General features: G+C 47.9%; 1 protein-coding gene across 2 annotated transcripts; it reads right to left on the bottom strand.

Moving 5' to 3' along the window:
• Positions 1–6,343: 6,343 nt before the first annotated feature.
• On the bottom strand, positions 6,344–25,659 carry PRSS55 (serine protease 55). 2 transcript variants are annotated; one of them, XM_077812362.1, is made up of 3 exons: positions 23,384–25,659; positions 16,444–16,586; positions 6,344–6,667 (listed from the first exon to the last, which is right to left on the bottom strand). In XM_077812362.1, the coding sequence occupies exons 1-3, from the start codon at positions 23,757–23,759 to the stop codon at positions 6,350–6,352; spliced, it is 837 nt and encodes a 278-aa protein (XP_077668488.1). In that variant the 5' UTR covers positions 23,760–25,659; the 3' UTR covers positions 6,344–6,349. The 2 variants fall into 2 exon arrangements, with proteins under 2 accessions (XP_077668488.1, XP_077668489.1); XM_077812363.1 differs by having other exon boundaries at positions 6,511–6,667; positions 16,439–16,586.
• Positions 25,660–27,788: the final 2,129 nt, after the last annotated feature.

Below are 27,788 nucleotides of genomic sequence, written 5' to 3'. Positions count from 1 at the left end.
TTTAGGAGTACATCTAGGAGAACCGCGAATGCCAGGGCAAAGTAATCCTTTCACATGCTTGCTTTTAAACCATGTATAGTATTTTAAAAGGTACACTCACCAGAGGTCCCTTCTCCACCTGCTGGGTCCAGGAGGCAGCCTTGGGTGGGTTCGGGGGGTTCTGGCTCCAGGTCCAGGGTGAGAAACAGTTCCTGGCTGTCGGGAAAACCGGTTTCTCCGCTTGCTTGCTGTCAGCTATCTATAACCTCATCATCATCATCATCTTCTTCGTCCCCAAAACCTGCTTCCATATTGCCTCCATCTCCATTGAAGGAGTCAAACAACACGGCTGGGGTAGTGGTGGCTGAATCCCCTAAAATGGCATGCAGCTCATCATAGAAGCAGCAAGTTTGGGGCTCTGACCCGGAGCAGCCGTTCGCCTCTCTGGTTTTCTGGTAGGCTTGCCTCAGCTCCTTCAGTTTCACGCGGCACTGCTTCGGGTCCCTGTTATGGCCTCTGTCCTTCATGCCCTGGGAGATTTTGACAAAGGTTTTGGCATTTCGAAAACTGGAACGGAGTTCTGATAGCACGGATTCCTCTCCCCAAACAGCGATCAGATCCTGTACCTCCCGTTTGGTCCATGCTGGAGCTCTTTTGCGATTCTGGGACTCCATCATGGTCACCTGTGCTGATGAGCTCTGCATGGTCACCTGCAGCTTGCCACGCTGGCCAAACAGGAAATGAGATTCAAAAGTTCGTGGTTCTTTTCCTGTCTACCTGGCCAGTGCATCTGAGCTGAGAGTGCTGTCCACAGCGGTCACAATGGAGCACTCTGGGATAGCTCCCGGAGGCCAATACCATCGAATTGTGTTCACAGTACCCCAAATTCGAGCCAGCAACGTCGATTTAAGCGCTAATCCACTTGTCAGGGGTGGAGTAAGGAAATCGATTTTAAGAGCCCTTTAAGTCGAAATAAAGGGCTTCATTGTGTGGACGGGTGCAGGTTTACATCGATTTAACGCTGCTAAATTCGACCTAAAGTCCTAGTGTAGACCAGGGCTCAGGGATGGGGTGATCAGGATTGAACTTGGTTCCTAGATGGCATGATAATAGAATCATCAAACCATAGGGTTAGAAGGGACCACCAGGGTCATCTAGTCTAACCCCCTCCCACGATGCAGGATTTGTTGTGTCTAAACCAGGGGTAGGCAACCTATGGCATGCATACCAAAGGCACACACGAGCTGATTTTCAGTGACACTCACACTACCCGGGTCCTGGCCACCGGTCCGGGGGGCTCTGCATTTTAATTTTAAATGAAGCTTCTTAAACTCTTTAAAAACCTTATTTACTTTACATACAACAATAGTTTAGTTATATATTATAGACTTATAGAAAGAGACCTTCTAAAAATGTTAACATGTGTTACTGGCGCGCAAAACCTTAGATTAGAGTGAATAGATGAAGACTCAGCCCACCACTTCTGAAAGGTTGCCGACCCCTGGTCTGAACCATCCCAGACAGTTGGCTCCAGACTCCTTTTGAAAATCTCCAGTGAAGGAGCTTCCACAACCCCTCCAGGCAGTCTGTTCCATTGCCCTACTGGTCTTACCGTTAGGAAGTTTTTCCTGAGATTTAATCTAAGTCTGCTATGCTGTAGTTTGACCCCATTGCCTCTTGTCCTGCCCCCTGCGGCAAGAGAGAACAACATCCCTCCATCTTTTTTGTGGCAGCCTTTCAAATATCTGAAGACCACTATCATATCTCCCTTAATCTTCTCTTTTCCAAACTAAACATACCCAGTTCCTTCAGCCTTTGCTCACACGGCTTGCATTCCATCCTTTTGATCCTCTTTGTCGCTCACCTCTGGGTCCTTTCCAGTTTCTCTAGATCCTGTTTATACATTGGTGACCAAAACTGGACACAGTACTCCAGCTGAGGCCTCTCCAGCACTGAGCAGAGCAGCTCTATCACTTCCCATGGCTTGCACGCTGTGCCGCTGTTATGCAACCCAAAATTGCATTTGCTTTTTTCGCAACAGCATCACATTGTTGACTCATGTTGAGGTTGTGATGCACCACATCTCCTGGAACTTCTCAGCAGAGCTGCTGCTAAGCCAATTTTCCCCCAGTCAGGATTCGTGCAGTTGGTTTTTCTTCCCTAAGCAAAGCACCCGACATTTGTCTTTGTTGAATTTCATTTCTACAATTTATCAAGAACCCTCTGAATTTTAGCTCCATCCTCCAAAGTATTGGCAACCACCCACCCCAACCTTTTGCCATCTGCAAACTGGATCAGTGCGCTCTCTATACCTACCTCCAGGTCAGTAATAAAGACGTTAAAAAACACTGGACCCAGAACAGATTCCTGGGGAACCCCACTTGAGATCTCCCTCCAATCCAACAGCATTCCATTAATAGTTACTCTTTGTTTGCAGTTGTTTAATCAATTATGTATCCACTTAATGGTATTCTCTCAAGCCTGCATTTCTCCAGCTTATTTATCAGAATGAAATAGAGGACTGTGTCGAAAGCCTTACTAAAGTGCAGGTATATTATGTCCCCCTCTATCTCCCTATCCACGAAATCAGTTACCCTGTCAAAGAAGGGTAATAACGGCAGGATTGTTCTCCATCCCATTCCTTAGGTACCCTAACTTTCAGGACCGACCGCACCAGCCAATTGCACTGGCCTGCAGGGCCCCCCCAAAGCACGGGGCCCCAAGCAATCACCCCGATTCACTGTCCCCTAGGGACAGCTCTGCCTGTGTGGGCAACACATGATCTGGCTCTTGGCATGCAACCCTGGTAAACATGGGTCCAAACCAAAACGTTGGGTCTGACTCTCCCTCCTCCGCAGACTTTGAATCTACTTAGAACTCAAGTGTGCTGGTAGCACTGTGGAGTGATTTAATTGGCCATCTTAATATTTCACCTGCAGTGACCAAGAAAGAAAAATCAGCATTTGCTAACATTTTAGAGCTGGTCGCGAAAAACCAATTTCAAAGGGAACATCCTTTCGACCCAAACCGTGATGAGAACTCAAAACCTTGAACAATTGTGTGGAGTGGAAATTCTGAAACATTACGTCAGAAACATCAAACTGACCTTATCAAAACGTTTCAGTTTGATAATGCCAACATACAATAATATGTATGCAGAAGATTATAATCTATAGATAGCAATATTACAGGTATTAATCTGATACTAAAATTAATTAGAAGGCAAAACGTTTTAAAAGAATGAAACAGAGTCAAAATGAAATACTCCATTTCTATTTCAAATCAGTAAAAAAAAAAAAAATCCATGGAACATTTTTTGACAACATTGCGTTTTCCCATGGAACTTTTCTGTCGCAATTTTTTCAATCAGTTCTACTTACCACCCAGAGCTATCTGAGATACCCCTGGTATTCCCTGCTCTAACCGTAAGGGAAATCTGTGGTAACTCAGCCACATCTGTTGGTAATGGTGAGCCCTGTGATATCATAGACTGAGAAAAGACACCACGACTTACTACTTAAAAAGCCATTTTCATCTGTGGAGTTTAACATGCATTGCCAAGGGGATGAGTATTATCATCTCCACTTTACAAATAGGGAAACCAAGGCACGGGGAGTTGATGTGACTTTCCCAAGGTCTCTCGATGACTTGGCATCAAAGCCGGGATTAGAACCTTGATTTGCTGTTTCCAAAGGTCCTGCTCTAAACACTGGCTCATACTGCTTTACATCCTTCATTGTTCTTATAGTCTCATAGAATTGTAGATGTTAGAGATGGAAAGATCTACAAGGTTAGCCAATGTCTCCCTGTAAACTCAGGATTCTTCCATGCAGCGTGCTATAGATTAGCACTTTATGGAACCTCTCCATAGCAATGACACAAGTGATAAACCTTCCATCATTTCCCTTGGGGAAACAATTCCACAGCTGATTAGACTGCAGCATTAGGAAACATTGCTTGACAGCCAACCATTGCTACAGCTTCTATAATTGGCTGATATATTATTAATGGGAGGCAAAATAAATACAGGTATTAATGCTAGTGGACATCATTGCGTACGAATAGCTGTTAGAGTAATGTGTTCCCCTTGTTTTTAGTGTCTATTAGTCTTTTTATAGAGTGTTACAAGGCCCTTGTGAATCCATTAGCCAGCCAGCCATGTGAAATTAATGTAGAGCAATTTTCATAAGCGTTACTCAGTACTAATAATAATTAGGCATTATTTTCCCTGCAGATGACACACAAAATAAAGTCTGACTCTTATGCCAAGATGGGTTTGCATTAGCTTAAGGTGGATGAATTAATTCTCATTTACAAGGCTGCTCTGCTAGCTAGCCAGAAAGCACCCAGGTAATTAAAACCAATTTGCTTCCCACAATCCTACTGCAGAGTTTTATCATTGCTGTAAGTCCTTGGGCTTTTATAGTGTTGCACAGGGTGGGATATTGAACAGCCATTACTGCATGACTAAGCATTCTCTTTCAAGACAGCTCAAGAGAATCTAAGAAAGGTCTCAAAATTGAAAGGACCAGAAATCATTTGGCAACATGCCTAGTTGAGAGGTAAGGGACAGATTGTGTGAGGGTTCTGAATGCCTCCGGTCATGTGCTGATTTAACCCACACACCTCTAGGGTGTGGTGTTCTGTCCCATCTAGTAGCACCGAGACACAAGAGAGAGCAAGAGAGAGGTCATGCAGTAGAGACTCATGCACTAAGCTGCAGAGATCTTAAATTCAATCCTGCCTGATGATGACCGTGGTCTGTCAGTTTACACTGAGCACCTTTAACTCTCATTTGTTTTGCTGAGCGAATGTAAATGCGCTCAGGAGAGATCCCTTAATATAAATAAAATGCTATTCACTTTTGCCTTCCTTTGTGCTATGATCTGTTTACTTGAAGTAGTTTATTCAGCCACTAGATGTCTCTCTGTGCTGCACAGAATTCCCAACACGGTGTAATCCCTGGTAAACAAAGGAGACAAAGCTAGAATTCAAGCTTTGTTGTTTGAGCTCTTTCTTTGAACCTGCAGTTAGTAACTATCTTTTTTTAAAAAAAAATACCTCCTGTTTAGAAGGACTGTGTATCGATATTAGCACTTTGTCTAATTACCATAACGGATGCCTTCTTTATACGGTGACTAATGGGCAAATCGCAGAAGGTTCTCTGCTACCTTAATTTTTTCTGGTTTCAGAGTAACAGCCGTGTTAGTCTGTATTCGCAAAAAGAAAAGGAGGACTTGTGGCACCTTAGAGACTAACCAATTTATTTGAGCATGAGCTTTCATGAGCTACATAGGGTATGCATACATCGGGTATGCATCCGATGAAGTGAGCTGTAGCTCACGAAAGCTTATGCTCAAATAAATTGGTTAGTCTCTAAGGTGCCACAAGTACTCCTTTTAATTTTTTCTGTAGCACCTTGTCCCAAGTAAGCCCAACATTCAAAAGCAATGACAGTGGTTAGTCATAGGCCAAATTTGAAATTTCAAAGCATCTTCAGTGGCTGCAATTGAAAGACTATTTACCAGCAACTTTTCCTGCAATGATATCTCAGATACCCCTTGCATAATGACAGGTTTCAGAGTAACAGCCGTGTTAGTCTGTATTCGCAAAAAGAAAAGGAGTACTTGTGGCACCTTAGACGAAAGCTCACGAAAGCTCATGCTCAAATAAATTGGTTAGTCTCTAAGGTGCCACAAGTACTCCTTTTCTTTTTTCAGATACCCCTGTATTTCCTGGAACTGTACTTAGACTAGGAAATAACTGCTTGTTTCTGATGCAACTGTTTGGGAAGTGCTGACTTTTGAAAGGGTCAGGACTTCTGTTTTCCAGATTTTCTATGTTTATTGATTTAGTTTCTGACGGTCTCTCTGCTGTATCTCTAATTCATCATCCATCACATTGTCATTAGCTCATATCATTAACATGGAGCTTCACTGGATGATCCCACACAAAAGCATATTGGTAACTAGTAATTCTCAGCTCCTCCGTACTCCCTGTCTGACCTTAAGCAAGTAACTTAGCCTCCTGATGCCTCAGTTCCCCACCAGGGCTGTAGTGAGGATAAATCCATTAAAGATTGTAAAGGCAGGGGGAGGCGGAGGGATAGCTCAGTGGTTTGAGCTTTGGCCTGCTAAACCCAAGGTTGTGAGCTCAATCCTTGAGGGGGCCATTTAGGGATCTGGGGCAAAAATTCAGGATTGGTCCTGCTTTGAGCAGGGGGGTTGGACTAGGTGACCTCCTGAGGTCTCTTCCAACCCTGATATTCTAAGTGCTTTGAGATCTACTGATGAAGTGTCTCTGTAAGCGATAGGTGTTGTTATGAAGATTTCTATAAAGGAGAGGAGAATCAGGATGGTGAAACTGATTTTTAGTATGATTTGAAAATCATCATGAGCAAAATAGTAAAATAGAAAAACAAAAGGAGCGAAGAAGCAGGAGATGCAGGCTGCTTCCTAGCGCCGGAGCGAAGCCGCTTTGAAATTGTGATGTTATCCAGCCCTTCGGGGATAAAAGGCTTCCCTTCCCTGGCTGTCTCTGCCTGGATCCACTCCAAGTAGTTGAAAATGAAGGTGTACATTCCGGGATGCTGTTTTTCCCCGCAGCCTTCTCTGCCGCTGACTATGCCAAGTGCGAACCACTTCATGACGTCTCCATAGGTGCAAACCAAAGGTCCCCCGTGGTCTCCCTAGGGGTTACAAAGAGAGCACAAGGGGATGATGAACAGCATCTTTTACAGCAGCTGGATCCCAGAGTTAAGCCAGGGCTGGGCCTGAATGGGGAAAATCAAACACAGAGCCCTTCCGAGGGTGAACATTTCACAGAGCAGGCCCACCTCTGTGAGATCTCCCTGGAGCAATTCAGCAGGGAAGGTGTTTTCTCAGTGTAAGATCAGGATGCTGGTCAAGGATCATGGGCAGTAGCAATGCAAGCTGCCGCCACACCACCCCATCAATGTGCTTTAACCTTAAAAGACAACCTCTAGGAGAGAGGGAGAGAGAGAGAGAGAGGGTAGCTCAGTGTATGGGAGAGACCATTCAATGCTTGGGCCTTCCACAGAGACTACTAATGCAGCCAGAGGCAGATTAAGGTTTTGTGGGGCCCTGGGCCAGAGCAAGTGGGGGGCCTCTCCCCACCCCTTCTGCCTGGGTGTGGTTCTGCCCCTTCCACCTGTGGACCCACCCAAGGCCCCACCCCATTCTTACCCTTCTCCCTGTGGCCCCCACCCCTGTTCTACCCACGGTCCTGCCCCATTCCACCCCCACTGGTGCCAGGCAACCCATTTTCTCCTTTCTGCCCCCCTCCTCACTGTGGCCCCAAGACTGAAGAAGCTCTATCTCCCACCACCACCACCACCACGGTCCCAGGGCCGCAGCGGGGAGTGAGAGCTCCCCTAGCCCCGAGGCCGTGGCAGGGAGCGAGAGCTCCTCCAGTCCCGGGGCCACAGCGGGGCTCTGGGCCCTGGGGCTTCCCGCACCCCACCCACCCAGCGCTCCTTCCCCCGCCCTGCTTGCCCAGCGTTTCTGCTGGGGGGCAAGTTGGGGTGCCCATTTTTATGCCCCTCCCAATTGTCCGGGGCCCCTGGGTAGGGGCCCAGTCGGCCCATTGGCTAATCCACCACTGAAGGAGGGGGCCAGCTAGGTGCCAGTCATGGCTGGTGGGGGTGGGGGTTGAGATGACATTTCAGCAGCTCATTAGCAAACTATGAACAATCAATCCCATCAAACCTTTCTGTAACCCACCGAAGGGCACGGAGACCAAGCTCCCATTTACAGAGGAGACCAGCTGATGCACACAAACCTCCACCCTGCATTACTGCCACACTGAAAAGGCAGGTGCCTGCATTTGCTGATGTGGCTTGAAAGAGAATGATTTGTTGAGTTTCCTGTGTGATCTATAAGTACAGATGTAGCCAGGCCCCCCTGTGTAAGAGAGAGGGAACCAACATGCTGTACTGATCAAAAAGCACTCGGGAAGCTACAGCCTCGCTCTTGTAAATTTCAGACGACTTCATTTCAGTCTAAGTGCTTTCAAGGCGGTGCTGTAAATATTCCAGACATATCTCTCTCACCAGGCCCCACCATTTTACTTTCTTGTCTCCAATAATTGATGTGGCATGTAAGGCATGCCATCTAAACACATTTCCAGAGCAAAGCGAAGGCTTTCCTGGGCAGTGCTGTCTCTCACTTTCATCCCCGTTTGAAAACGTCGGCACATGCGGCCTCCTCCATCCATGCAGCTCCCCAGAACCGCTGCCTTGGATTCACTAATGAGCAAGGAAATGGGCTTGCGGCTCCCACCGAAATCTATAGCAGAGATCCTTTTGGCTTCAACCGATGCAGCGTTCAGGCCCACAGGGTGTTCATATATTTTTTTTTTCCTGGTGCCTTTTAACTGCCGGGAAAAATACTGCTAAATGCGGAGTCAATGTTGCATAAACTCATCATGAGTATTATTTATTAACATTCATTTGCAGTAGCACTTTGGAGCCTCAGTCACGGACCAGGCTCCCATCTGAGCTGGGCTCTACACAAACACAGAAGCCAAAGACGGACCTCGTCCCCATTTGAACCCTATAGGTCAATGGGTCATACTGATGCTCTCCTTGCAAAGACCTCTGACTCACGCACTCTAACTAGCCATAGGCACAACGTCCCATTTGAACATACCTCTTCTAAGGCCCACGCTCTTTGAAATCAATGGGTACTTCGCTAGCGACTTCAGCAGACGCAGGATCAGGCCCCACATGCCTTATTCTGTAGCAATGAGGCTGCATGTCATGCATCCTACTGCAGTATGAAAAACAAAGCTCCTAGTGTGGGTGTAATTTACAAGCTGCTGTATATTCTCAGAGGCTGCCTGCTAACAATGGCTTACGCTTATGAAGGGTTTTTTACAAGAGAGCATCAGAATGGCTTGACACAGCTTAGGGGGGTAGGTCCCTCTTTTATAGCTGGGGAAACAGAAGCAGAGAAGTGATCTGGTTTATACAAACTAGTGGGTCAATGGCAGCATGGGGAATAAAACCCAGGAATCCAATATTCAAAGCTCTAGATCACACAGTCAAGGCTGCAGCTCGTCAAGTTTTCATTTTATACAGTCGCTATTTCCCCCCACAACCCCAGTTAACGATGGTGCACGTTTGTCTCTTCCTTTGCACTGTCCGGTGTGCAGCGTGCATTCAGTCAGGGCTTAGGTAAGGGGAGAGAGCTGGCTACAGTGCCTGATACATCAGCAGCAGAGACAGGCACCTGAAAAGCTGCAGTTGGAGAAAGCTAGGCAATGCCCTGCAAACTCACTGGATGGATGCAGATCCATTTTGCCTTATCTCCTTCCTGCAGATCCTACCTCTAATCCCTTTCCCAGTGGAAGAGCCTCAAGGTACCAGATTTTGAAGGCATCTAGGCACCTAAGATGCAGATAGGGACCCAGCAGGATTTTCAAAAGGCCTAAATGCCTACGGTTCCAAGACCCTCCACCTCGGGGCTTTTGAAAACCCCACTAGGCACCTATCTGCCTCTTTAGGTGCCTAAATCCCTTTAAACATCTGTCCCAAGGTGCACCATTCTTATGGGTGTGAGAAGCACAGAGTCCTGCTGAGCAGAACACTGTCCCCAAACCAGGCTCACTGCAACGGGACTAATTCCATCAGCATTTTTCGTGACATCTCTGACCATACCAAACCCAGCTCCATGGGAACTTTCAGCTTCCAGCCTGCTGTGGAGTAACGTGGGTCAGCAATACACACCAGGCATTTGCTGCTGCTAATTAGTTAAAGCATCCAGTCCCAGGGCACTGAGTTAGCTAAAAATAGCCTCTTTGCTTCAAGTGCTCTGCATTCCAGCTTAGGGACAGGTAAAAACAACCACATTAAATCAGATCTCATGCTTAATTCATGCACTCCGTGTGAATCCTCCCATTCGAAAAGGAGATGGGGATGGCATAGTTGCTGGTAAATAATTTTGAGTTTTGGCAGAAACGGCCCTTAAAAAAGGCACCTTACTTCTTGGAGGCATCCAACTATTATCTCCTTTGTCCAATGAGGTCAATGGGCTTCCATGAGGCCCCAAGTCACATTCCCCCTTATTTTTATTTATGCCGGCAACATTGTAATTTATCCAAAGAAACACATTCAGACATCTTTTTAGGTGGGAGAACAACCCACTTGCTGCTTATTGGGTGAATACACAGCCTTTGCAAGTCATAGCTGGTTTCATTTCTGGGTTGGTCTACACATCGACTAAGACCGGCATGTGAACCGATAACATTTGCCATTGGCGGGGAGGGAGGTAAAGGCTTTTGCGAATGGATGACTGTCACAAATAATTTTGTTTCTGAATGCATCATCTCTAGGGAAAGTTGTGGGGAGGGGAAATCGAACCTGCCACACAAATGATATTTTGTAACATGTGGGCAGGAAGGATTGATCTAGTGGTTAGGGCACTAGCCTGGGGCTCATGCGATTGGGGTTCCCGGCTCAGCCACAAGCTCCCTTTGACAGCCTGGACAAGTTGCTTCATCTACCATGTGCCTGAATTCCCCATCTATACAATGGGGATAATAGCACTGCTCTGCTCACAGGGATGTTGTAAGGACAAAATCCATTAGTGACCACAAGGTGCTCAGAGGCAGTGCTTAATTTGTGCCAGGGCTTGCCAGGGCTGAGCCCCGGCACCTCTAGGCTTGGCACTTCTGGGTGTGCTGCATCAGTTATGAATGTAAAAACATTGCTTGAGTCCCAGCACCTAATTGCTTGAATCCCAGTACCTCTTTCATTATAAAGTAAGCACTGCTCAGATGCTACAGTGATGAAGATCATGTAAGCTCCTAGACTAGATTTCACAGAGAACATTTGGAGAAAGAGCTCATCTTTGAGTGCTTTAGTATCTAACAGTGAAAAGGGCTATGTAAGTGCTTGAGAGTAGCTAGATTCCAAGGCCAGAGGGATCGTTTCAATCATCTAGTCTGACCTGCATAACATGCCTCTTATCTGACTTCCCCAAATTAATTCCTGTTTGAACAAGAGCAGATCTTTCAGAACAAACCTCCAGCCTTGATTTGAAAATTTCCAATGATGGAGAATCCACCCCAACCCTTAGTAAGTTGTTCCACTGGTTAATTACCCTCACGGTTAAAAATTTGTGCCTTATTCCCAGTCTGAATTTGTCTAGCTTCAACTTCCAGCCATTGATTCTTGTTATATCTTTGTCTGCAAGACTGAAGAGCCCTCTATTATCAGATTTCTGTTCCCCATGTTGATAGTTGTAGACTGTGATCAAGTTGCCCCTTAATCTTCTCTTAGATAAATTAAATAGATTGTTCTTCTTGAGTCTTCCATGATGAGACATGTTTTCCAATCCCTTTATCTTTCTTGTAGCTTTTCTCTGAACCTCTTCAGTTTTTCAATAGGTATCATTATCATCGGTCATTTGCAGATTTGTTATTTAATGAATATTCCCTCTTTCACAAGGCTTTCTGTTCCATTTATGTGCCAGCTCAGTTTGACGCAAAGTGTTGTGGGTCTTTGCCACTTGTGTGAGGGATTAGCACGCATGACCACCAAGACACAAAGCAGGAATGTTAGCGTTAGACCACCAAGCCACTGAACCGTGTGCTTGTTTGAGAGGGCAGATTAGACTCCACGGGCTGCTCAAATCTGGGCCTCCCTGCTGAGATTGCCAACAGCTGGCCATCTGTGATGATGTTGTTTGGTGAGCTTGCATTCATCACTAGGGTATCTGACTGCCTGGTCCCGGGGAACTGGAGTGAGACCCACCACTTCACATAGACTAGCCACGAGATGGGAACAATGTTTGTTATTATTATTTGTATTTCAGTAGTGTGTAACGGCCCCAATGTGCTAGGCACTGTAGAGTCAGTCCCTGCCCCCCGAGACCTTACACCATAAATCACCAATATAGGAATATTACCCCCATTTACAGATGGCGAACTAAGGTGCAGAGTGGTTTGCCCAGAGTCACACTTGGAGTCAAACAGTGTTGTCCTGTGTCCCAATCCAATGCCTTATCCATAAGATCATCGTTCCTTCAGTTATGATCTGAATAAGATTTTAACTGACGTCAAAGTAAACAACTCTCTGTTCCATTTGCCAAAGCACTGGTCTATCCAGCTCCTCTCGTTTCCAGAAACCTTCCAAAATAAAACCGGGATATTTCCCAAATCTTCAATGAGGGATAAATCCATCAACAATTATTAGCCAGGATGGTCAGGGACACGACCCTATGCTCTGGGTGTCCCTAAGCCTCTGAGTGCCAGAAGCTGGGACTGGACGACAGGGGATGGATCACTCGACAATTGCTTTGTTCTGGTCATTCCCTCTGAAGCACCTGGCACTGTCCACTGTTGGAAGACAGGATACTGGGCTAGATGGACCACTGGTCTGACCCAGTATGGCCATTCTTATGTTCTTATGCTCACTAAATAAGCAAGGAGTTTAGCAAGCATTTTCCCTTAAAGACTTTAATTATTGCTAATGCCTTTCATAGAATCATAGAAGATTAGGGTTGGAAGAGACCTCAGGAGGTCATCTAGTCCAACCCCATGCTCCAAGCAGGACCAACACCAACTAAATCATCCTGGCCAGGGCTTTGTCAAGCTGGGCCTTAAAAACCCCTAAGGATGCAGATTCCACCACCTCCCTAGGTAACCCATTCCAGTGCTTCACCACCCTCCTAGTGAAATAGTTTTTCCTAATATCCAACCTAGACCTCCCCCACTGTAACTTGAGACCATTGCTCCTTGTTCTGTCATCTGCCACCACTGAGAACAGCCAAGCTCCATCCTCTTTGGAACCCCCTTTCAGGTAGTTGAAGGGTGCTATCAAATCCCCCCTCACTCTTCTCTTCTGCAGACTAAATAACCCCAGTTCCCTCAGCCTCTCCTCGTAACTCATGTGCCCCAGCCCCTTAATCATTTTCTTTGCTTCAGAATCTAACAAAGGGTGCTTAAGAAAACAAGGAACTAAACCCAATATGTGATTCAGGGGTCATGGGAGAAAAGGAGCACATATGAACTACACAGGAAATCTGTACAGCCTGTTCTGAAGTGTATGTGTACCTTGATCAGCCTAGTATTTACGGCTAAATAGAGCCAGTCAACTACCGATTCTATTAGCATTCATTCAAAGCCATTCTGTAGACGTCTAAAGAACCTTTAAGTAGCTGGCGTTCAATAGATTTGTTTAATTGAATTGATTTTTTTAAAGGTAAAAAGAGCTGGGACATTCACTACTGAATATTCCTGGTATATTATAGAGACACCATCAATAACCCACAAAATAGTTATGCTTCTGTCACGGCATAACAGATGAGATTCTCTATAGTTTGCCTCAACAAAACCTGTTACAGTCACATACACTTTCTAGCAGTCCAGCATTCGCGGAGGCTCCCTCCTTAAAATGTCATCATTCATGACAGTGATGACTAGTAACAAATCGGCCTGTGATGCATAAGTACTATTATGTTGTAACACAAGATGGAGAGCCAGGGCGGTACACACTTGGGATTATCCATCCAGGGGGAAGCAGTGGCATACAACATCTGGGGAGGCAGACAGAGAAGTGTACCATTTCCTGTGCTGCACCTAAGTGGCTATGTTATGTCAGCAGTAGGTATATCCAGACCTGAACATCCCCAATGTGTGGAGGTGTTTGGATCCAGGATTTTGGTTCCAGACCATCTCTAAATGAGACAGATTAGAGTGCTTCCCTACGGTGCACCTGGACAGCACTCAGAACCCTTTCATGACACTGAGAATGCGTCCATGAAATAACATCCTTTCCCCTCCTCCTTGCTCTAAGTTTACTGGGTCCCATCCGTACTGGGGCTCAAAGAATAAAAACAGGTTTAAACACAAATTCCAGACTAATGAATTCCTACCCCTGTTTGAACAGGGGCGAATCCATGTTACTGCGGTGCTGCTGTCTGCGTCCTGGTTTAGGTTCTTTCTAGAGCGGAGTAGAGAAAGGCAATTCCATTTGGCAGAAGATTTCGATATTTCAAAATTTTCCACAAAAGAGAATGGAGCCTTGCCTCTGGGGCACTCTGCCTCATGGGCTGCCCTGGAGCCAGGGACCTTAGAAGCCCTGGGAACCCAAGGTGCAGAGAAGCCATGAGTCTAGGGTCCGGGGTTCCCAGAGATTCCAGGCTCTCATCTCCCCACTAGCTTACCAGCCAGACAGGCCAGTTGGCAGGAAAACTTCATCGAAACTGAACCACCTCTGCAAAACATTTCATTTTGGACAAATTGGCAAATTACAATTTAAAAGCATTTCATCGGATTTTTTGCCACCAGCTCTAGTTCCTCGCCTAGGATTTTCCCACAATTTCAAGCTACAACACATTTCTCCCTGGCCAAGCCATATTAGTAACTTGCCAAGCTTGTGCTGAAGATGGACAGTAGCAGGAACATTGGGCTCATGTTAATCTCAAGACTCCTGGCATTTCACACACATGAGGGTGGTGAAGCACTGCAATGGGTTACCTAGGGAGGTGGTGGAATCTCCTTCCTTAGATATTTTTAAGATCAGGCTTGACAAAGCCTTGGCTGGGATGATTTAGTTGGGGATTGGTCCTGCTTTGAGCAGGGGGTTGGACTAGATGACCTCCTGAGGTCCCTTCCAACCCTGCTATTCTATGATTCTATGATTCAGGGCATGGGGAACGTTTTCTTGTACGCAGGCCCTTTCTGTTCAGTTCCACATTACTTCCTCATTTCTCACTGTACTCTAGCGTGTTATAGATCAAAATAAAGACCCAGTCAACTTTTTGGCTACATGAGATTCATTATGCTGGTACGGATAGTCTAGCTGTTGCAATAGCATAAATCAAACGTGCAATTTATGGCAAGAATAGACAAGGGCATTATTTAATTATATTAATGCTACTCCATGGCAGTTTTCTTTTTAAAAATTTGAAAGGAATTTCATGTAGGTGAAAGCTGACAGATTAATAGCTCTGGAGACTGCAGTTCTCCGTCTCTCCAAAGACTGATTCCTCAAAGCAAAGCTGAGCCATGCGACTCTTTCAATGTGACTCAGTCCTGAGCTGGAAGCATTGCTTCTACGGATGGCAGAGTCGTCCAGTCTCCAAGGCTCCTTCAGCCTTGATACCTCAAACTGGGATAGCCATCAAGAGGGCGGGGGAGGCTGTCTACTTGCTGCCAGTTCTGCTGGTGTTTCTGTGGTGTCAAAGCCTTGTGCGCTCGGAGCTGGACCGACCTCCCAGTTAGGAAGGGTTGCTGATATTCAGCCTGAACTCTCCTTTATTGAATTTCTTCCCGTTTCTTCTGCTCTTACTCTCCTTCCCCCCTCCCTCCCCTCCGCGGACAAACCTGACCAATCCCCAGCACTTGGTGTTTACACCCTTCTGGGATTTATACACACGTACGTCTTCTGCAGCATTGACCATAGGAGAGGGAGAGGCATTCTCCATTTGTTACCACTGGTGCAGAAGCCAATTCTCCACTCACGCCTCATACGCTGGTTTTCTGTATCACAATAAGAGACCGTCACGTCCTGTCTATGGGAACTGGACTGCGGCCGGGTCTCCACTGCCAAGTTTAGACTTGCTCAGAAACCAACAACAAGAAAAAAGCACCTCTCCTTGGCCGACTTAGCTACGCCACCAAAGCTCCCGACATAGACGCAGCTATGCCGACCCAAGAGTACTTTTGTCAGCAAAGCTAACCTTGTTCAGGCAGGTTGTGTAGATATGCCAGGAGGAGAACTCCTTCTGCCAGCATATGCTGCCTCTACACTAGGGGCTCTGCTGGCATATAGATACACTGGCATACTAACAGGGCCTGAGACCACCACACTCCTTGTCACATCAGTCGCCAACCAGCCAGCAGATAGTAACAACTCTTGGTCTGTACCTACTTTTGGTTTGAGCCAGCTGCTTTGCTACAACAGGCTCCATCTCACCTTCCCAGTCCCCTGAGCTGTCCAAGCTACTCCTCCCCATGTAATATATAGTTCTGGGAAGGGGTAGTCTGAGATCATCTCATTTTTTCCTCCTTTTGGTTCTCCATGCCCCTTCCAACACCCTGCATCAAGTCCACCTGTCTTTTTAGCTGAGGAGGATGAAAACAGCTCCATGAGTTCTGCTCCTGGAGTGACAGATGGGGGGTTGCTTACGAGCAATGCAAGGTGCAGTGTCCTCCGTGGAACTGAGCAGGCTGTTTCCACAGCACTGCGAGCACCTGCTCACCCAGGGAGCCCCGCATCCTGCTGTCCTCTTCAATATCCCTTTTTAACGAGGCAACGAGATATTCTGCCAGTTCCTTGGCTGCACTCTTTGGAGTTTCATGCCCTGAACACATGCGGTGAAACATTAGCAACCCCAGGGAGCTGCGGAAGGGATCAATGTTCATTCCCATAGCAAATCAGCTTCCATTGTGATTTTTTCTGCTGACGTCAGCAGCACAGTGGCCTGCTTACTTTACCTGGCAGGCATCCTTCCCTCCTTCCGCAGAGCCAGCACACAGTGTGTTCTCCGTTAGCTCCGGGACCCACTCGGAGCACTGCTTCTTGCTGATCAGCTTCATCTCCATTTTCTTTAGCCTCTTGGTTAATGTCGTCTTGTCCCCTAGCCGGAGAAAGGGAGGAGAGAGAGAGAGTGTGTAGGGGTTATGGGTGGTTAAGGAACAATCTAAAACCATATAATTCACATATCTGGAGTCGGATCAGAGCCACGGCATATCGACCCTCAGGCTAAACTGTGGGTCTCCAACCCCAACCCTGCAGTGGGGGTGCAGAGGCAATCACTGCAGCAGAAGTCCCTGGAGGTGATAAGCACCCAGATGAGCAGCCCCTTCTATGCCCTTTAACAAGCAGCAGTGTACAGGAGGGTTATCTAGATAGCACTGCTCTGAAGAGGAAGCAAGGGCTATAAGTACCAATTAGACAAATAAAAGCAACGCAGGGAGCAGAACAGGCAATCAGGGGGGCAAATGAATGCCTAGCAAATCTCCATCGACTTAGAAGAATAGTGAGTTCAGCCCAGTAGGTTACTCAGCTGCAAAATTACTGAATTTAGAGCTCCCGACAACTGCAAGCCTCTTTGACCTCCAGCTGAGAGGGACAGGCGAGGTCCCTACCCAAGACACTGTAACTGCAAAGCATGACAGTCCTGGAGAGTGAAGTCCCCTCTTTGTGTGTTTCACGTGTGGGAATGCAATCCAGACCGGTGAGGGGTTGTGTCACCGCCTGCCCTGTAACCCGCACAAAGCTCTACTGCTGTAACTCACTGCCTGGGATGCTCCCAGCCAGCCTCCCAGCATGCAGGTCACAGCCTGAGTGTCTGTGTGTAGACAGCCCTGGTTCAGCAGCTCTGACTCCAGCAGCCTGTCTACAGCCCCACTTTGACTTCCACCAGCCTGGGTTACAACCAGCAAGGTGACCCCAACACACTGCAAGTCCTGAATTTGCCCCAAACCTTGTGCTCTGCAATGTCCAGCCTGCTCCTGGACAGGTCAGGGAAATAGTATGGTTCATTTGTTCATTTAAAGACACAAAAACACATCACAGCTTATTAACTTAACTGGGGTGAATACACCCTTTTCCTTAAACACCACACTAAGCTGGTTTGTAGTAAAATAAAACACAATACGTTAAGTGATGCTAAATAAAAGGAATCAAGTTAGAAAGGGTTACAAGCAAATACAAGTGAAAACAAGCATCTAAAAGGCTACGTCTTGATCTAGGAAGATACAGGTAGTTTCTTTCACCAATCTTCCTTCTTCCCAGCCAGGGCTGACTTTCCCTCAGTCAGGACCTTCCACAAGAATACAGGACGCTTGCTTCCCTTGTCTTCCTAGGTGAAAGATCTTTGCCTAAGCAGGTTTCTCACCTATATTCAGTTCCAGAGTTTTCAACCCTTCCCCCCTTGGTAAGGATCCATCTTTCTCGGCTTGCAAGAGCTCTCTGTTCCCTTGATGGATGCCAAAGGTGGTTTCTTGTCCTCCCTTATATCTCCCAAAGTTCAATGCCTTGCTGCAGGAGGCAGGAAGCTCTCCTGTGTGCTCAGCTTGCTGTGTCCACTGGGAAGCTGGCCTCATGCTGTTCTTCCCATGCTGTGGGCTTCCCCTGCATGTAAACGGGGCTTCCATTGTTTCGATTCTGCCATGCTTAATTCACACAGGAGACAGGTAAATAGCTGCCCCCCTCCTGTCTGGGTGAGAATTGCTCCTTCCTTGGTTTGACCACACACTATCAAACATAGTATAAGTGAGTATTCATAATTCCTCACATAGTGTTAATATGTACATTTCACAGTGATATTAATCACCAGTGTGTCATTAGCTTGCTGAAAAGATCTCACTCTATATATACACCCTGATAAGACAGTAATATTTTATACAGTCAGTTGCTTATCACTTGAGGTTCAGCCCGCTCTGTCTTTGTAGCTCAGAGAAAGAGTCTCTTCCCTGCTGGGGTGTAGTCATGCTGTCTCTTCTCCACACTCCTTAGCTTGATGGGTCTGTTTACGCTCTTTCTATGTAAATTGAGGTAAATACACATTTCTTGGTAGGACAGATCCGTGTAACAACACCCCTGACACATCTTGTTTGCACACACTTTAGTTCTACTTCCAGGAGCTATTCATAACTCTCAGTACCCCCTGCATGCAGACATCACACAAGAATAGTAATGATCAGTGAGCTATTCATTTTCAAATGATACCTCACAAGGCCTAGTGTGTACAAAGATTGTTACAATAGTGTGTAGGGTGTGAATACAGGGATGTGTAGAGTGAAATTCACTCATGTGTAGAGGGTGCAGCACAAGCCTTAAGGCCCACAGGTGTGAATTTCACCCTTTCATTATAAAACAGGGAGGACAGCTTCCCCAAGCCACTCTTCCAATGTTTCCCAGCCCTGAGGATCTCTGGGGAGCTGACATTTCACTCTCTGTTGTCAATTCAGTCTAGGGATTCTTGGGTGAAACCACAAACCAATGGCACTTGTGCTTTGCCTTCTTAGTAGATAATTTAAAATTCTGCTTGTCTTTTTTTTTAGGAACACCAATTTTTCCTGTTTTTGCTGGAGAACGTCTTGGAGGACCAGTGACCTGGAACAGGAGATTTCTCACCGCTCGGTGGAAAGGGTAGAAATGCTGAACTTTTTACAAAGATCCTTTCTTGTTCTTTGTCTTCTTCTTTAGTTATTTGTAGTGCCTTGGAGACCCAGTTGTGGGCCAGGACCGCACTGTGCTAGGCGCTGTACAAACACAGAACAAATTGACTGTCCCTGCCTCGAGGAACTTACAAGCCAAGTATAAGAGACAACAGATTGTATTGCACTTGAGTTAAACAGGGATGAAGGAGAAACAAACCAAAATCCATCCTCTTCTACAAAGACGTTTGAGGCCAAGCTTTTATAAGTGCTCATTATTGTTAGCGACTGTAAGGCTAATTTGAGAAGAGCAGGAGTAAGCACATGATCCTGTGGCGGGGTCTATTGAGGCTGTCTAGATGTTGGCAGGGAGGGTGTTGAACTTCTGCCTCTGATCTGAAGGAAAACCACAACTGCCTTTTCTGAGACTAGGGATCTCCAGAGTAACAGGCCTGGGCCAGCTGCGGTAACGACATAACCCTAGAAAAAACGGGTGATGGTTGGGTAGAATCCTGTGGCTGGCTGCGAACTGGCCATGAGGAAATTCTGGTGTGGTAAGGCTGAAACAAGCCACAGTTCAACTCTGGACTTAGGCATAGAAAAGCCTCTTTTGGCCCTTAGAGGGCCAGTACCCTCTTTTCTTCTTTGTGATGTTCTGCAATGAATTGCACTTGACTGGTTGCTAAGCCCCAGCTCAGCATCTAGAATCTATTGTTGGACTCACCATGGGGCTAAGTGGCAGGTCACAGAATCACAAAATAGCAAAGTAAATTGAATGGTCAATATGTTCTCTGAACAAGAGATGATCAAGGTCTAGACATCAGCCCTGCTTGTCCTTTGGTGCCTTTGCGGCATCTCCAAGACCTTGAAGGACTCATCACCTTTTTCTCTTACTAAGTGGCAAATAGACTTGAAATCCATGTTAGCAAACTGGTCATTTCCCTTTTCAAAAAGAAACCAGAAAGTGTTTGCATGCACCAAATTCCTATGGAGCCATGAAAAGGCCTGAAATATTCATGGCTACAAGAAAAGTACATTCCTTTAAACCACATTCCCCTTCAGAACCCATCAGGAGCAAAGGAAGAGAAAGGCCCTTTGAAGGTGTCACAGTGGGAGGCATGTCAGCTGTAAGGGACTCACGCAGGGCAGGAGACACGTGCCCCTCCTAATTAGCCCTTCCCACGTGCATGCTGGGAGATCTCATAAGTACCTGGTTAAAGTTAAAGTTAGGCCCAAAATTGGCCCTCGGGCTGTGAATCCCTCCTCCCCTCCCCACACAACACATGGACTCAGTGTTGCCGAGGGGCAGTGTGTAGCCCTGAATTTGACCTGGGAGATGTTTCTGCCTGTGCGGTGGATTGTGTATGATGGAAGGGTCTGATTCAGCTCTCACTGATGGTGTGGTAAATCAGAGCTGAAGTCAATGGAGTGACACCAGTGTTAAACCAGACTGAGGAGAGAATTTTGCTGGGGGTCACCACTACGCTGTGGCCATTAGACGCAAAGTGGCTACAAGGCTCCCCAGTGAATGCTTCTTGGCACTGAACACCCCCACCCTCAACCTTGTGCCACTTCCTAGTGCAGGGGGCTGTTTGTGTGGTAGGCTGGTGGTGGAGTGGAGGTGGGGTGAGGATGGAGAGGCTGCTGGGGCAGTTGGACTTGCCCCATGCTGATCCCCTGCTGCTGAAAGCCTCAGAGAGGCTATAGCAGAGGGAAGCACAATGAGGGCACCCCCTAAAGCTGCCGTAGTTTGCACTGAGGGTGATCCAGACCCCACGGTCCCTGAACAGAGGAGATCACCCCCCTTGAGTCCCTGTGCAGTGAGGAACCTGGGTCTCTTTAGGTACTAACATGGCCCTGATCACAGCTCAGCATCTACAGTGCTTCTTCCAAGACAAACCTTGCCTCCCTGTGGGAGGGGTGGGCAAAGTGGTTTGATACCAGCCTTGTGTCCTTCTGATTCCGGGCCGATCTTGGGGCCAAAATAGCTCCTGGCATAATTTCCGCTTCCAAGGGACTCTCCAAAGTTACACCAGCCTCCCCAGGCTGACCTATAGGTGGCAGTACACTGGCAGCACCCAAAGTGCTGGGCACTAGGAGTTGTCCCCAGGAGTTGTCCGTAGGCCATTGTAACTTCAGCTTCTTCACGGACCCCAGGGTGAGCTCAGCGTCCGTATGGGAGCTCAGCTAACGCGGCATTTTGCCAGCCAGACTGTACAGAGGCTGACTAGCACCTGACTAGGAGAAATGAGGCTGAAAACACTGCCCCCCTCTGGCCATTTTGCGAGGCAGCTTATTAAAGACTCGCTGCTGAGGAAACACGTGTACACAAGAACAAAACATTGAGGAAGCCCCTATGCCCAGAAACAACAACTGAATAACCCCCAGGGAAATCACCCCTTCTATTTACTACTTTCTGGGAACCAACTCCCAGAAAACCCCCCCATGTGCCCAACATTCGTCTGCTCCCATGCTTGGCCTTTCTGCTTGTACGCTGCTGTTACCACAAGTAAAATAGGATCATATGGTTTATGGGGGCAAAAGGGATAGCAAGGAAAATACAGCCCCTCTACTATAAAAAGTGGGAGTTCAGAGAGAAGACGTGGCTGAGACAATAGGCTCAAGTAGAGTGTGGGGCTGTTATACACTCTGGGTTGTTGTCACCATCCTACCCAAATGGTCTCCTTTCTTGAGTAAGTCTCAAATATTTACTCAAGATCTCTCTTCAGCACTGTTTAGCTGAGCTAGGAATATTGGGCCAAATTCAGTTCTGGTGTGGATTCTCTTACTTCAGTGGGATTTCACCAGAGAGTAAACTGGGCCATTTCACAGTTTTATCCTGTCCGCCTGTGACATAGTGGGGATTTTCCCTTGTTACGTTGTATGTGAGACTATGTGAGTCTTACTGGTTTGCATGAATGCGGTGCATGCCTCAGTTTCCCTGTGTATTGCACCAATGTCTAGGTGGTGGGAATAAGGGTGTGTGACTTTTGCAGGGGCTGCTCCAGCTGCCTGCATGGATGCTATGGCCATCCCTTCATAACCTGAGACCCAGGAGGGGGATGCAACCAGGTGACTCTTGGCCTGGGAAGCAAGGCAAAAGCCAGAGGAGTAGTAAGGGCAGGGTAGGGGCCAGGCAGCTGGAAGCAAGTCAGTCTCGGCTGGCTTGGGGCGCAGGGGGAGGACTAGAGCCTTGGCTCTGGGCTCCCCTCCCACTCAAGATGGACTTGGCTGAAAGTCACTGACTTCTGCGCTAACAAGTTCCGCCCTACGCTGTGTTCCTGTTGACTAAAATCCTTCTGTTTTACCGGCTGGCTGAGAGTCACATCTGACTGCGGAGTTGGGGCGCAGGACTCCCTGGCTTCTCCAGGAGCCCAGCCTGGGCAGACTTGCTGCGGGAAGCACACGATGTGGAAGGGGATGCTGAATGCTCCGAGGTCAGATCCAGGAAGGTCGAAGCTGTGTAAGCTTCTTGCCCTGGAGACGGTATGTTTAGAGAGAAGAGGCTCCCGCCGAGTGCTGGCTGGCTTCGTATGGAGTAGTTCCAGAGCACTGCCCCAGTGACTCCGTGACACCGCCTAAATCGGTCCCTCCAGCTGGAGAGGAGCGAAGAGGCTGGAATCCACGGGAACAATCAGCCGGTGAACATATTTTCACCCAGGATGGTCCTAGCTCTCAACTCCCATTCATTATGAACCACAGCTCACAATTTAGGCCCAGATTTACCTGCATCTCAGCCAAATCTGTTGTGTGTCTAGCTTTTGGGACTGAAAATTGGGGCCTTCGTGGTCTCCAGTTGGAACTATCTTTTCAAGGTGTGAGGTGTCTCATGTTGGAGGCGGGGAGGGGGCTGCCTCAGACTGAGGGGAGCTGCTGTATGTGAAGGAACCTGGGTGTCATAAATTGGGGAGGGGGCTGCTCTTTGTAAGGGTCAGGCTGGGTGCCTAGCACCTTTCACCTTCATCTCCTCCCTCCCCCACTCCTCCTGACACACCTACCTTGCTATCTCCAGCAGAAGGGAGAGCAGGCTGCCATCACAGCCTCCCTCCCAAACTTACAGGGCCTGTGGGTGCCCACTAGGTCATGTATATTTGGTTTGGGCCTTGCCCCACTGAGAGGAATGGCAGCTGCAGGCTTGCTGAAACCCCAGCTTCTTGCCTGGGCTATATATACCCCTCCCCTGTTTTGCTGTAGGGGGGTTATTTTAAAGTAAGTGAATGCAGACTTCATTGGCAAATAGCCCCCTACCGCCCGCCCCACAGTACAGTACCTGCAACCGGGGCTCCCCAACCAGCAACCCAGCAGCCCTTCCATGTCTGAAGGTCACGAATGAAGGGCAAGCAGATGGGCAGTTTCTGTTCACTGAACTCTATCGGTGAGTCGAGCAGGATCAAGGCTACGTCGTTGTCCATGTTCGCGCTATCGAAGTGCTCATGCAGAATCAGCCTGTCCAGCTTTTTCTTCTCTACTTGGTGGCTTTCCAAGTCGGCTCCCCCAAAGGCTATGTAAAGATCTGGTGGACTTAGTAACAAAATGGAGTCAAAGCGTGAACAAGGGGAGCAAAGTCCTTCTGCAAAGGTGGGGGGGACCCTCCTTCGGAGAGGGAGCTCAGAGCACGCTGCACATCGCAGGGTTGGGATAGCCATAGAGGCCGTGGGTGGAAACCCAACCTCATCGCTAGCGCTGGCAGCATTGCAAAACCATTTTCACAAAAGGCTGGATTCTGCCTCCCTCCCTCACAGGGAGTAGCACCTTATTCCAGGCGGAGCCAGACTGATTTCTTTGGACGTACTTGTGGAGAAAGGGGGTAATTCACCCTTGTTCGAAAATGGGCTTAGTTTTGCTCAAAACGTTTCCGGTTCTGTCACTAGATGTGTATCGTCTGGCCCCCATCACCTCCCAATCTGTAATAGATTTATCCTCACAACACCCCGGTGAGGACAGGACGTGCTGGCATCCCCAGAACACAGATGGGTAAACAAGGCACAGGGCGACTAAGGGGCAGGCCTTGTGCTCATTGACTGTAGTACAGCAGGGCCAGGTATTTAGTGACTTACTCAAGGTCCCAGAGGAAGTTGTGGCAGAAAAGGGAAGTAAACCTGTCTCCCAAGTCCCAGGTTAGCACCTAACCATTGGACCATCCGTTTTCCTGACCTACTGTATGAACTTAGGCCAGGAGCACCCCCTTTTTTATGCCTCTATTTCCCTCCTACCCTTTGTTTTGTCCATCTGGTTGGACGTACTTCGGGGCAAGAACTATCTCTCACTATCTTTGTGCAGCGCCTAGCACACTCCTAATCTGTGTGCAGTTATTTGCATCTTTTTGAACCATTTTTGAGTAAACACCATTGTTCTGGTTTTTGTTGGTGCAAGAGCAGAGCCATGTTTGATTTCTCACCAAAGGGCAAAGACACTTCCATTGGGAAGGCGTCCTAACTTTCGTGCAAAGTTTTTGCCCAGGACCGCACATCATGCACCTCATGTGGAAGCCAGGCAGGCTGCAGGAAGACAGCAGAGCTAATAGTGAAAACAGGGGGTTGGGAGCAAGGAGGTCTACAGGCAGCTCTACCACCGATTTCCTTTATGACCTCGGGCCAGTTCCTGAATGTCCCTTTCCCTACCTGTAAACTGAGAGTGATAGTTGGCTCGTAAAGTGCCTTGAGATCCTTGGATGGAAGGGGCTTTACAAGCACAAAGGGCTATTGAGGAGCACTGTTACTCTAACAGGGGTGATGGGATTTGCGGTGGGTGGAGCTAAAGCACACTAGCTCGTCCTATTGGCAAGAGTTGATAATGAAAAAAGTAGGGATGCGCACAGGGCCACCACTCAGCCGCTTCACTGGTATTTGAGGCCAGGGTACTTGGGTTTCTCCGAATCCCACCCTGGTGTCTTTTTCTCCTCCCTGTTTGGATAAGGTGAGACGCACCAAGAGACCTGCTTCTTCCTCCTCTCAGAAGACGAGAGGCGGCTGGTTGAGGCAGACTCTTCATCCCCGGCCTCCAAAGTGGGGCTGGGAAATGTGTCCTCACCAGACCAGACCAGGGGACAAGGGAGAGGATGGATTCTTCTCTCCCCTCCACTTCCTTGATATGAAACGTCCCTGACCCCTGAAATGCCACCCGCTGGCTAATGCGCTCACTGCAATCTCCCTTGCTTTTGATGGAGGGAGGGGATGTAATTTACACCATCCTATTATTATTACCTAGCGTGATACGTTGCAGGAAAGGGGTGAATCTGGCCTAATAATAGTTGCCCTCTTAGAGCAGCCAGAAGGTAAGGATGCTCACCCAGAGTAGCAAAGGCTTCATGGTTGATTAACATGAGGTCAGCGTGGTCAGAGATGTGGTCTGATTGTGCAGTGAGGCTCTTCTCCATCCCTACATCATGGGGCTGGAGGGGGGTGAAGGCCGGAGGTGTGGAAAGTTTCTATGTGGCATATACTTATTTCCTTGTCTGTCCCTAGCTAATGTGGCTGACTCACCTTATTTGAGGACTGCTCCCTGCCTGGTGTTGCCTCTACACAACAGCTGCAATGAGAAGGATTCCCTGTCCCCCCAGTCCCCCAGTACTCACAGTTCATTTGTGAAACAATGTGCCGCGGATAAAATCCACCAGCTGCTTATAATTGACCCGCTGCAAAAATGCTTCTCTTTGGTCTGGATGCTCACTTGCCAGGGGAACTCACTGGACGTGGCACCCATGCCTCCTACGGTCTTTGACTTTTTCAGCGTGGATGGTTTGTAAGAGGGTCTGAGGCCACATTCTAAAAACAAAAGGCAGTGCACTCTGTGTGTGTGTGTGTCTGGATACAGGTCACTTAAAATCACCCTGCAAAACAGATACAACCACCCGCGGGGCCCCATTCTATGTTCACACCAGTTCTACACTGTTGTCTCTCTCTTGGCCTCAGTGGAGTTTTTCCTGACTTACATCATGTAAGAGGGCATAAAGCCCAGGGTTTATCTTCTGCAGTGACGCACCTAACTTGGAGGGGACAGAATCACTTTGGGTCTTTAGAGGTGGGCACAAGAAACAACCCTTTGGATCGGGATTTCAAGCACCCCAAAGTTAAAAGCAGTAAGGAAGAGGATTTGGATCCTGGGGTTTGATTCAGCCTTTCTAAAGAGACAGGATATTTGCAATGGTGTGAATAATGCCAATACTATGCATTCTGTATTGGGCTCGCTCTCCTTTACCAGACTGCAGTGCATGGATTGATGTTCGCCTGGCTAATAAAAGTAATAAAAGAGAACGGTGTTGTCCTGGTTGTGCCCCGAGGGGTCCACCTTCTGCTGATAACCTGTCTACTGCAATCATTCTTGGGGCTGAACGCTCACACGTTCACCTAGATGTAAACCCTCACCTTGAGGTGGGTAATTGGTTAAAGTAACTCACAGCTATACATACGATTACACATAGTTTAAAAAACACCCTGAACTCTTCCCCCCCCCCCAAAAAAAGTCAGTTGTCTTCAAATGCTATTACAGGGGTGGCCAACCTGAGCCTGAGAAGGAGCCAGAATATACCAGTGTGCATTGCCAAAGAGCCACAGTAATACCTCAGCAGCTCCCCACTTGCCCCCAGTGTCTCCCACCCGCCAGCAACACCGCCGATCAGCACCTAACCCTCCATCCCTGCGCCTCCCATCCGCCGTGATCAGCTGTTTTGTGGTGTGCAGGAGGCTGGGGGGTGGGGCGGAGGAGCAAGGGCGCAGCAGACTCAGGGGAAGGGGCTGGGGCCTTGGGGGAAATAGTGGAGTGGGGCTGGGGCCTAGGGCAGAGCCGGGGGTGGAGCCGTGAGCACCCCCAGGCACATGGGAAAGTTGGCGCCCGTAGCTCCAGTCCCGGAGTCGGTGCCTAGACAACGAGCCGCACATTAACCTCCGAAGAACCGGATGCGGCTCCAGAGCCACAGGTTGGCCACCCCTGGGCTATAAAGTCAGACTTCGGACCCAGTGGCCTTTACTTCGCTGTCTCATTGTGCCTATGGAAATTGCTCAGTTATTGCACCTATTAGGGCTGTGAACACAGATGTCCTAGACTGCACACAAGCAGCTGAAATGCTGTTTCTGGTTGAGGCTGGAGAATGACACTAACGCACTGACAGCCTACGAGGCAGTGCCTAATTCTCCGCTCACTCACGCTGGGGCAAAGCAGACGGAGTTATAACACGAGGGCAGAAGCAGGCTCCCACTGAGGACAGTGCTCAGGGTTTATAATCCACCTACCTGTATGTGTGCTCCTCATTAGGGCAGTTAGAAGCCAGAGGGTAAGGAACAGCATTTTAATCCCATTCTAACTTGATGCTCCTTGTTCATGATCAAAGAGGCGAGGCTGCGGCAGATACCGAGGGGCAACCTCCCCACACCATATTCTAGCTAAAGGCAACAATTCCCTCTGCCTAGAGGTCACCACAATATTCCTCATCATCTGCATGTGACCTCACACAATCTATTCACTTGAGGTGACATCACAATGGGATGCCTGTCTGGGGGGAATCGAAGGAGTTTTCAGCAGGACCAAGGACAGCTAGACCTGAGCTATAGGGTTGGCAACCAGGTGGGAAATTTCCCAAGTCTCATAGTTGGTTCAGCCCATGATAGGGATGGAACAGCTTGGAAATTCGCTTCTGGGTCCTGATCTCAGTTCCGGCTAGGTCTTGGTGTGTTTGACTC

The sequence above is a fragment of the Eretmochelys imbricata genome, chromosome 3 (assembly GCF_965152235.1).
Source record: "Eretmochelys imbricata isolate rEreImb1 chromosome 3, rEreImb1.hap1, whole genome shotgun sequence".
In the NCBI taxonomy this organism is placed as follows: Eukaryota; Metazoa; Chordata; order Testudines; family Cheloniidae; genus Eretmochelys; species Eretmochelys imbricata.
The sequence above is the reverse complement of the archived record's forward strand: the minus strand, read 5'-3'. Positions and strand labels throughout refer to the sequence as shown.

Bases quoted from the DNA above. Each gene is read 5' to 3' on its own strand.
- PRSS55 (XM_077812362.1), bottom strand. From the start codon at position 23,759: ATGGCTATCCCAACCCTGCGATGTGCAGCGTGCTCTGAGCTCCCTCTC. The intron at 16,587-23,383 runs GTACTGTACTGT...TTCTCCGGCTAG, and splicing joins TTGGGGAGCCCCGGTTGCAG to GGGACAAGACGACATTAACC. The intron at 6,668-16,443 runs GTAAAGTAAGCA...TGTAACCCCTAG, and splicing joins GAGGGAAGGATGCCTGCCAG to GGAGACCACGGGGGACCTTT.